Genomic DNA, 10,063 nt, shown 5'->3' with positions numbered 1-10,063 from the left:
ATTTTGAGATGGAGTCTCACTCTGTCTCCTAGGCTGGAGTGCAGTGGCACGATCTCGGCTGACTGCAACCTGCCTCCCAGGTTCAAGCGATTCTCCTGCCTCGGCTTCCCAAGTAGCTGGGATTACAGGCATGCACCACCACGCCCAGCTAATGTCTGTATTTTCAGTAGAGATGGGGTTTCACCGCATTGGCCAGGCTGGTCTGGAACTCCTGACCTCAGATGATCTGCCCATCTTGGCCTCCCAAAGTGCTGGGATTATAGGCGTGAGCCACCGTGCCCGGCCTATCCAGGATATTGACTGAAAATATCAAGAGGCAGCAACCCCTCCAACTTAGCTTTAGGAAGGCACACCTGGGCAGCCTCTGGATCTTAAAACCTCTGGGGTGGCAGAGACTGGATTAATATGTGCTTCCCTTCCCTTTGAATAACTTATTCAGCTCCTTGTCTGCGTGTGGGAGAAAGACCCTGGTTAGCCCCTGCTCCTCTGATTGAGAAAAATTTACATTGACCTAAACATTAAAACTTTTTAAAAATAATAAATTCCCAAATAAAACACTGGTCATTGCATTTAGATCATGAGAGCTGTACATGGCGTGGGAGAAGTAGCGCGAGACTGGCCGGGCGCGGTGGCTCACGCCTGTAATCCCAGCACTTTGGGAGGCCGAGGCAGGTGGATCACTTGAGGTCAGGAGTTCGAGACCAGTCTGGTCAATATGGGGAAACTGTGTCTCTACTAAAAATACAAAAATTAGTCAGGGATGATGGCATGCACCTGTAGTTCCAGCTACTTGGGAGGCTGAGGTGAGAGAGTTGCTTGAACCCCAGAGGTGGAGGTTGCAGGGAGCCAAGATGGCACCACTGCAATCCACGTTGGTGACAGAGCAAGACCTGTCTCAAAACAACAACAAAAAAACAAAAACAAAAACAAAAAACAAAAAATGTAGAAGTAGTGCAAGACTTACATGTCCAGGCTCTAGTCCTGACTCCACTCTGAGACTATGGGCAAGTCACTCAAGCTCTCAGAGTCTCAAGTTGCCTGATTAGTAAAGAGAGACAAGCCTACCTACCCGGCCGGATCAAGTGATAAAATGCACAGGAAGCTTTTGATAAAATGCACAGGAAGCTTTTGCAAACTGGAAAGTGATCCAGATATGACTCCCACTGATTGGGCAGGGCACTGCCCTCTGTCCCTGCCCCACCCCACCCCAGAGGCCCCATCAGCACTGCTTACTTTTGGGGCTGGGGAGGCCATCCACTCTGATGCACTTCCCCTTGGGGGTTGGGAACTCAGGGACGGCGGGCCTCCCAATCCCCTCCAGATCCAGCTTCCTTTTGGCCTTGGAGAGAAGGGGAAGAGAGAGGCAGAGTTTGAGAATCATTCCTCCTTTAGCCTTTCCCTGATACGGGGCCAAAGCGATGAGGCCACTTAGCAGCCACCTCTGTGCCTCAGTTTACCGCCAGTCCTGGTGAAGCACTGCTGTACTTGATAGGAAAATATCAATGACCTGAGGACGTGAGCTTTCAGGGGAAGTCTTGTTTTCTGAAGAGCAAATAAAATTCCCATCCTCTGAGGCCCAGGCACTTGAGACCCTACCAAAGCCAGTCTGGCCAGGGGCTCAGGGTTCCTTAACCACAGGCCTCAAGCCCGCTCCTACACCCGCTTCTCACCCCACCACACCCAGAGGATGATACCAGGAGGAAGCAGTGGGTAGGGCCTAAACCACATCAGGGTGAGGAAAGGGCCCCCTACAGAAGCAGCTGGCTCAGCCAGACTGAGTGCCCATCACAGTCCCACAGCTGGTCCTTATCAGGGTGGGGCTGGGCATCCGCCCAGACCCAGTGGACTTCCTGGCTCAGTGCCACACCCCAGGGAGGTGCCCACAGTGGAAAGCAGTACAAACATCCCCACCCCCATGTTTGGGCTCCAGCTTGAGGGCCCCAGGGCCTCCTGAATAGACTGCATTTGCCATTCTTTCTTTGCCGAGAGGGGCAGACAATGAATCCTTCCCACAGACAATGAATCCTTCCCGTGTCTAAGGACAAGCAGCTGAGGCCACCCCCCTCCCGCTCCCCCTCTCTGTTCCCGCCAAGCTTGGGAAACACCTGCCGGGGAAATCAAACCACAGACCCATCTGCTCCTCTCCACCCTGTCGCCACCCGGGCCCCAATTAGGCCCAGAGCTGCACTGGCCCGGAAAGGGCCTCTCTCCTGATTAGGGCTGGGCAGGGGCAGGGCAGGGGCAGGGCTGGGGCACTGGGACACTGGGACATAGGTCAGAGACCCATGCTTGAATCTCCAGCTCCTTCGCAGGCTCACTGTACGAGCTCCATATCTAGGAGCCTCAGTTTCTTCCTCTGTAAATGGGGTAGAAAATGCCTACCTCAAGGGGCTATTGTAAGGATTCAAGAAAGGCACCACCTGGGCAGCCTCTGGATCTTAAAAACCCTGGAACAGGCTGAATTAATCCCCGCGTCGCTTCCCTTTGAAGCACTTATTTAGCTCCCTGTCTGCATGCTGGAGAAAGACCCTGGTTAGCTCCTGCTCCTTTAACTTCTGTAAAGTTCTCAGCCTGTGTCTCAGCACATAGTAGGTGTTCAGGAAATGCAGAGTCCCTTCCTTAAAATCTAATCTCGACCTCTTCCTTGATACATCCTTCTGGGGGTCATCAAGCACATTTCTTTCCTCCTTCCAACTCTGGATCCCCCAGACACCCATACCCTGGCTTGGACAGAGAAGCCTATTTTAACATTTGGTGGTGAGGTCATGCTCGGCAGGGCTGAGACTTCTAACTGCTGCTGAGCACAGCTGGGCTGACAGGTGTTGGGGGTGGTGACAGCTCTTCCTGCTGTCAGTTCCCCTGCCCCCACTCCTGCCCCGTCCAGGAAGTCTTCCTGGGCTGATTTGAGGAGCCTGGATATGACACTCCTGCTCTCCACCACTACCCAGACCTGGAAACCATCCAAACACTTTACTACTCATTCTTGAATGAGTCTCTTGAATATTCCTTTTCTACCTTCCTAACTGGTGAAAACCTATATTCTAGGGATTTAGCCCCACCCTGTCACTAGAGAAAGGGCCAGTCACTGGCAGAGACGTTCCACATGCCCTGCAGCACGCCCCAACATTCATCACTTCCCTGAATCTTCCCACACCACTAATCCCCATTGTACAGCTGAAGTAATTGAGGCTTGGGGAGCTCTGAGGCCTCCATTGATCCTGACCAAGGCTGCGCATCCTAGTATTCTTCATACATCCCCTGGCAGGAGCACCAAGGGTAGGGAGAAGAAGGGAAGCTCAGGTGGAGTTCTACTTGATGCAGACGTGGGGCAGCCCAGAGCCTCCCCAGCCACACCTGCCTCCCCGCACAGAACACACCAGGAAGAACTCCGGGAAGACCTTGCACAGAATATCTATGCTGGGCCTATTACATGCTCATAACAGTCCTACCACATCAGTATTGGCACTGGCTCTCCTAAGATAAGAAATGGAGACTTACAGAGGGTAGGCACATGCCCAAGGTCACACAAAGGCCAAAGCCAAGGTCTGAACCCAGGCCTGACTCCAAAGCCATGTGCCAGGTTGCCTCAGCTCCATCCCACACACGCTGCCCCAGGATTTGTTAGAATTTGGGCCAAGGCCTGGGCTACGCCCACCTGTCCCCATCACTGCATGCATGAGCGCACACACACACACACACACACACACACACAGCCTTCTCTCTTTTCTCACCCTCCTTCACCCTTAGTCTGCACTCCCAGGGTCCCAGTGCAGCAAAGTGTCCCCCTAAGGATACCTCCCTGACACCTTTGGGCAGTGCCCAGAGTAAAGTCAGCCTATGGCTTGGGCTGAACCTGCAGAACACAGGTGGCAGAGGACAAGCCAGGAGGATCAGGATCAAGGTGAGGCTGAGCACAGGTCTTGGAGTCAGACCGGCCTGGGTTTGCATCTAGGCCTTCCCCTTCTTAGCTGGGACATCAGTTGACCTCGAGTCACCTATGAAATGGGCATCAATGTCTCCACCTATGCTGAGGATTCAGCGAGATAGTGCAGCAAAGTGCTTTGCCCAGAGGGAGTGCTCCCATCGGGGAGCTACTAGCACTGATGTATGGGGAGCACCAGTGGGAAAAGGGGAAAGTTCAAGGGTGAGCTGAAAAGAGACTGTGATGGGAGGAGGAGAGCAAAGGCTATGGCCACAGCCAGAGACCGGCTTAGCTCTATCCTGGACGCTCTTAGGTAGCCCCTTTGGCTGGATCTTCAAGGCCTGGTCAGGACTCAAGCCCACCCTGCCAACCCCTATGGAGAAGAGTACAGCTCCTTACTCAGGCAGCTGCAGAAGTGGAGAGGGTCAGAGATCCCCAGGCACAACCCCTTTACAGGCACCAAGGTGAGGAAACTGGGACTTGGGGAAGAGGAAGTGACTTGCCCAAGGTCACACAGAGTGGAGCCTGGTCTCTCCTAAGCCCTAAGTTAGATGGTGGGGGTGGGAGCAAATGTAAGGGGTCGAACCTTGCTTTCAGATCCCAGCTCTGTCACTTGGTAGCTGGGCAGCCTGGGATTCACTGTCTTGCCTCTGAGCCTACATCTCCTCACCTGACCTGGCTTGTAGACTTGTGTGTTAAAATTTTTATGTTCTTTCTGCCTCACAAGAGGAAATTTGGAAAATGCAGACAAATTTTCTGCTCATGCCTGTAATCCCAGCACTTTGGAAGGCCAAGGCAGGCAGATCACCTGAGGTCAGGAGTTCGAGACTAGCCCAGCCAACATGGTGAAACCGCATCTCTACTAAAAACACAAAAATTAGCCTGGCATGGTGGCAGGCGCCCGTAATCCCAACTACTTGGGAGGCTGAGGCAGGAGAATCACTTGAACCTAGAAGGCGGAGTCTGCAGTGAGCCGAGATGATAGTACTACACTCCAGCCTGGGCAGAGCTGCCTGCAGGGATGAAAGAGAATGATGCCATGCGCCTGGCCAGAGGAGGCATGCAATAAAGGAGCATTCCCTGAGCCTTCCTCAGAGGACTTGGAAAGAGCTCTGGACAGGGAGCCAGGAGATCTGGGTTCTGGCCTTCATTCTGCCACTGAACTTGGTTGCCATCCTTGGACAGTGCCTGAAGTCGCTTTAAACAGAAGCTCCCCAACAAATCCTGCTCACCCTGCACTTTGCAGCCTGGCCACAAAGCAAGTTGCCACACCCAGGGTTGGGTTTGGAGCTGCTCCAGGTCACACCCTTGTAAAATGAGTAAGCAGAGGGCAGGCCTGCCCACGGGGCTGGGCCCCGGGCATCTGGGGATTGACAGGAGCGGGAGCTCTGGGCCTGGCAGGCCTTTAGGGTGGTATGCTGCAAGGAGACTCTCCTGCTTCTTTGCTTGTGACCCAGGCAAGTGACTTCCTTTCTTTGCTCAGTTTCCTTATCTGCAAGATGCCTCATTCTGAACATCTTGACCAAGATAATGAACGTGAAGAATGCCAAGCAGTGTCTGGCACACGAGAGGCACTCAGTAAAAAAGAGACCTTCTTGCTAAGATCACTGAGCCCCTCTGGGAGGGAGGTACAGACAAGATGCACTTGGGTTCCTCTGGGAGGGTTCAAAGCAGTGTAAAACCACAGCTGTTACTGAAAATTCCAGTCTGAAAGCAGCTGGCCAGAGGAGAGTGGGACTGCTGTAAAGTTCCCTTCCCTGGGGGGTACTCAGCTCCTAAGTCAGGCAGTATTAAAGAAAGTCAAGGCAACATAGAGAAGAGCCTACTGCCTGACCAGGTGCAGTAGCTCATGCCTGTAATCCCAGCACTTTGGGAGGCCAAGGCAAGAGGATCGCTTGAGCCCAAGAGTTTGAGACCAGCCTGGGGAACATAGGGAGACCCGTCTCTGCAAAAAATAAAACAGAGAAGAGCCTACTGCCTTGTGAGTCCCATCACTCTACCCCATCCCCATCTCTGACCTTAGGTCACATCCCCTCTCTGAGCCTCAGTTTCCCCCTGTAACATGGAGCTACTAATGCCATCTATTTCACAAACTACAAAGATGTTTTGGGCTATAAAACGCTGACCACAAGATCACCAATCCCAGTTATCCTCGGTTGCTTAACCTGTAAAATGGGGACAATACCATTCCTGCCCACTGCCCTCCTAGTTAGAAATCATGTGCAGGAAGGGTCTCCGGGAAGGTTAACGTTTTGAACATGGGCAAAGTCTGAGTCCACTGGCAGGGAGTGGTGGCTCTGCCTGCATCCAGAGCTGGCTGGGCATCCGTGCCTGCTGACTAGCACAGGTCTGACTAGATGCCTCTGGGGCAGTGGGGGGTGGTCTTATCCCTGTACCTGAACTTATTCACCACACCCACAACTAAGCAAACCTATAACACCCCATTCCTCTCCCTGGAGCCTGCTTCCAAAACCCAGGACCTGAAGCCAAATGTGGCAGAAAAGAGCTAGCCCCACAGCCACGCTGTGCACACACACATTGTCCAGGAGAGGACACTGAGGCCCAGACTGGGGCCAAGACTTGTCCAAGGACACACAGAGAATTAACGGCAGAGTCACACCAGAAACCAGGCTCCTCAACCACCACCACCCCCACTTCCCGGGGCTTTTCCCAGTCCGCCCCCCACCCTAAAGTTGTTTTGATTCACATGGGCTCCAGGAATTCCACTCCCACAAAACACACCCTGAGCCCAGGTCGGCAGGCAGCCTGGTGCCACTACACCTTGGGCCATCTCTGGCAACGAGCCTGGGAGCTTAAGGAGAGAGCAGCCAATCTGAACAGAACCCAGGGGGCTGCCCACATTTCTATCTGCTACAGATAGGCTGCCTGGGAGGGAAGACTGGGCCTTGGGGAGGACCAAGGGCAGATACTTGGGGCTATACCAGGAGTTAGCTGGACAATTTGGAGTCTGTCCATGGCAGATTGGACCTGAGAGACTCACTAGACCTATCCCTCTGTCTTACCAAAGTCCCACAGTGTCCCCAGGCATGCTCTCTGCCTGGACAATAGCAGGCACCCAGTGCTGGTTTCTGGCCAAACAATGAAGTAATGAATGAATGGCGGCAACTTTAGCTGCATGGACTTCCCCAAGGTCACACAGTGCACTGGGAGTAGTGGGTTGGGTCTCCCTCCAGACTCGCAATCCAGTGCTCATTCCACTCCACTAGAATGGATGAGATTACTTCATCCAAAGTCTGAAAATGAAGGGGTCTTCTACTTAGATATTGGGGGCACTGGGTCCTGGAAACTGAAAGCTCATCTTCCCTCTTCCCAAAACTCTACCTGCTCCACTCAAACTGGATCTCAGGCACCCCTCCCTCCTTTCCCACACCTGGAAAAGCATAGGGGGAAGCGGTGGGGGCCCCCAGCATTACCGGCAGCCGGCCTGCCGGCAGGCATCGAACAACTTGGCCCTCGGGTCCGTGGGGAGTGGCGTCGAGGCAGGTGCCGGGCGCCACTGCGGGAGGCGCCGTCTGCGGGTACAGCGGCGTGTAGTAGGTGGTAGTAGCTGGGCAGAGCTGGGGGCTGCTGAGGCCGGATGGCCACAGCTCTGTGGGGCTCATCGCGGGCACCACCTTCGGGGGCTGCCCAGCGGCCGAAACCAAGGCCCGGGGCCCTTGCAGCATAGCGAGTAAGGCGCCCCCTACCCAAACGGGCCTGGCGCGCCCGCGGACACCTGCGGGTTCCGGTGCTGCAGCCGCTCACACGGCCCGCGGCATGGCGCGGAGGCCGGGGAAAGCCACCAATGGACGCCTGCGGGGCAAGGCAGGACCCTCCCCTCCTGGCCCGCAGCCGAGCAGATCAGCGCTTGGAGATCGCCGCTTGGAGATCGCCCGGCGGTTGCGGTGGTGGCACTGCCAGGGGCTGTCCCGCCCCGAGGGCACCGCGACCCGGGACGCCCCGCGCCCCCCAAGGCCTCGGCACCTGGGGTCCGGCCGGCTCTGGGGAGGGGTCCCCGGTGTGCCCGCGAGCTCGGCGGAGACGCGATGCGCTGGGACGGGGAGGGGGGGTCTCGACTGCGCCGACTTCCTTGCGGCCCGCTCTCTCGTCCCTGAGTCTTTCTCTGCCTCTTTTTTTTTCTTTTCTTTTTTTTTTTTTTTTTTAGCGCCAAACGGCGTGCCGCGAAATTCGGATCTCCCGCGGAAAATGCCGCGCTCCGGTTGGCTGCTGCAAGAGTACAGGCTCCACCCCCCGGAAAGAACCCGTCCTCGAGGCGGCGATTGCAACACGAGCTTCGCTGCTTAAAGGGGCAGCCACACCTGCTGTCGGTGCCGCCCGCCACTGGACGCGCTAGCTAGCAGCCGGGGAGACGGAGACAGGGTGGTTCTGGGGTGCACAGTGCAGAGGCGGCCAGAACAGCACAGCGCCCCGAGAAATGGGCCCGGATTCCCTGGGGTTGAAGGGAAACATTTTGGTGCCGGGTCCCGACCTGAGCCCAGACTCAAAGCAGTGTATTCCCCAGGCCACAGGCCCTTTTGTTAGTTTGCATCGTTGCTTAGCTAGCACATGTGCATTCATATCCCCCTTCCTGCTATAATGAAGGCCAGGAACTTGTTCCCTTTAATGGCAGAGGGGTGAGGGATGGAGGCAAACTAGTCTACTTCTTTATAGGGAAAACTAACATCTATTCAGCGTCTGCAGGATGCCAAGCACCATGCTAGATCCTTACAAGCGTTGTTTTAATTTATTCCAACAGTCCTGGGAAGAGGAATGATGATCCCCATGATAAAGACTGACAGTCTGAAAGGCTGGGTAACTTGCCCAATGTCATACAGAGAGATTCCCTGATTGAGAGCTGGCAATGGAATCTGGGACAGGTCCCAGCTCTGGAGCCCTTCTTTTTCCAGTTAAGGGGTTCTTCTCCTACCCTCCCAAGCTGCCGGCCGGCACAACAGGCTCAGAGGCCCACTGCAGAGCTTTGTCTTGTTCACAGTTGTATTCTTAGGACCCAACACTCAGTAAATGTTTGAACATCTCCAGGTTTCTTTTAAACAATCCTTTTGTCACAAGAGCCTCCCTGCCTCATTCAAAAACCTTCATTGCTGATTATTATATGAATAATAATATAATATTCATTGCTGATTCATATATTATTAAATATATGAATATATTTATTCCTCATCACTACAGTTTAGAGAGGCTCAGAGAAGCAACCTTGGGGAGTGAGTGGTAAAGCTGCTAGAAGCTGCTGCTAGATTCCAGGTCTGATTCTTGCCTGGTGCTGTGTGATGTTTATGCAAGTCTGAGCCTTGGCATTCAAAGCCCTCCAGAGACAGTCCACAGCTTAATTCCTCATTAGATGGTTGAGGACAAGGTGGCAATAACCCATGATGATTAAGAGCCCAGGCTTTGTGGCCAACAGCCCTGAGTTCAAACCCAGGCCTAGACACTTTATTCGTTGTGTGACCCAGGCAAATTCTGTAAATTCTCTGATCCTTGATCCTTGATTTTCTCATTCTAATGGCACTTACCTCATAGGATCATGAGGAAATCTCCTGAGATAATGCATATAAAGCTTTCAGCACAAAACCTGGCTCATAGGGAGGCTCAAGAATTGGCAGCTGTTGTTATATCTCTGACTTTTTTTTTTTTTTAGACAGAGTCTCACTCTATCACCAGGTTGGAATGCAGCGGCGCAATTCTCCTGCCTCAGGTTCAAGTGAGTCTCCTGCCTCAGCCTCCCAAGTAGCTGGGATTACAGGCACCAACCACCATGCCTGGCTGATTTTTGTATTTTCAGTAGAGACGGGGTTTCACCATGTTGGCCAAGCTGATCTCGAACTCCTGACCTCAGGCAATCCACCCTACTCGGCCTCCCAAAGTGCTGGGATTACAGGTGTGAGTCACCACGCCCGGTCACATCGACCTTATCTCCAGTGCATAAGACCCTTTTACTCTAGTCTACGTATCTCATAGGTCCTTTGCGGCCCAGCTTAAACTTCACCTCCTTCAAGAAGCCTCCCCTGCCTGCTTCCTCTCAGTCAAATGATTCTTGCCCTCTTGGGACCCTTTGTGTGTTCTACCTCAACAAAACGAGGCTTTGTTTTCATACCTTGTTTATCAGTTAGGTTCTATGCTCCT

At 53.7% G+C, this 10,063-nt stretch overlaps 1 protein-coding gene across 2 annotated transcripts in view; it reads right to left on the bottom strand.

Moving 5' to 3' along the window:
* The window catches only part of E2F2 (E2F transcription factor 2), a 28,273-nt gene extending 20,240 nt beyond the window's left edge, over positions 1-8,033 (bottom strand). The window contains exons 1-2 of one of the 2 annotated variants that reach the window (XM_017886543.1): positions 7,357-8,033; positions 1,234-1,339 (exon numbers count right to left, since the gene is read on the bottom strand). In XM_017886543.1, coding sequence (XP_017742032.1) covers positions 1,234-1,339; positions 7,357-7,608 — 358 coding nt within the window. In that variant the 5' untranslated portion in view covers positions 7,609-8,033. The remainder of the gene's footprint in view (positions 1-1,233; positions 1,340-7,356) is intronic. The other variant, XM_017886544.1, reaches the window with a different exon arrangement.
* Between the last annotated feature and the right edge of the window lie 2,030 nt (positions 8,034-10,063).

This window comes from Rhinopithecus bieti, unplaced genomic scaffold (assembly GCF_001698545.2).
Source record: "Rhinopithecus bieti isolate Rb0 unplaced genomic scaffold, ASM169854v2 scaffold_14826, whole genome shotgun sequence".
Classification (NCBI taxonomy): Eukaryota; Metazoa; Chordata; class Mammalia; order Primates; family Cercopithecidae; genus Rhinopithecus; species Rhinopithecus bieti.
The sequence above is the reverse complement of the archived record's forward strand: the minus strand, read 5'-3'. Positions and strand labels throughout refer to the sequence as shown.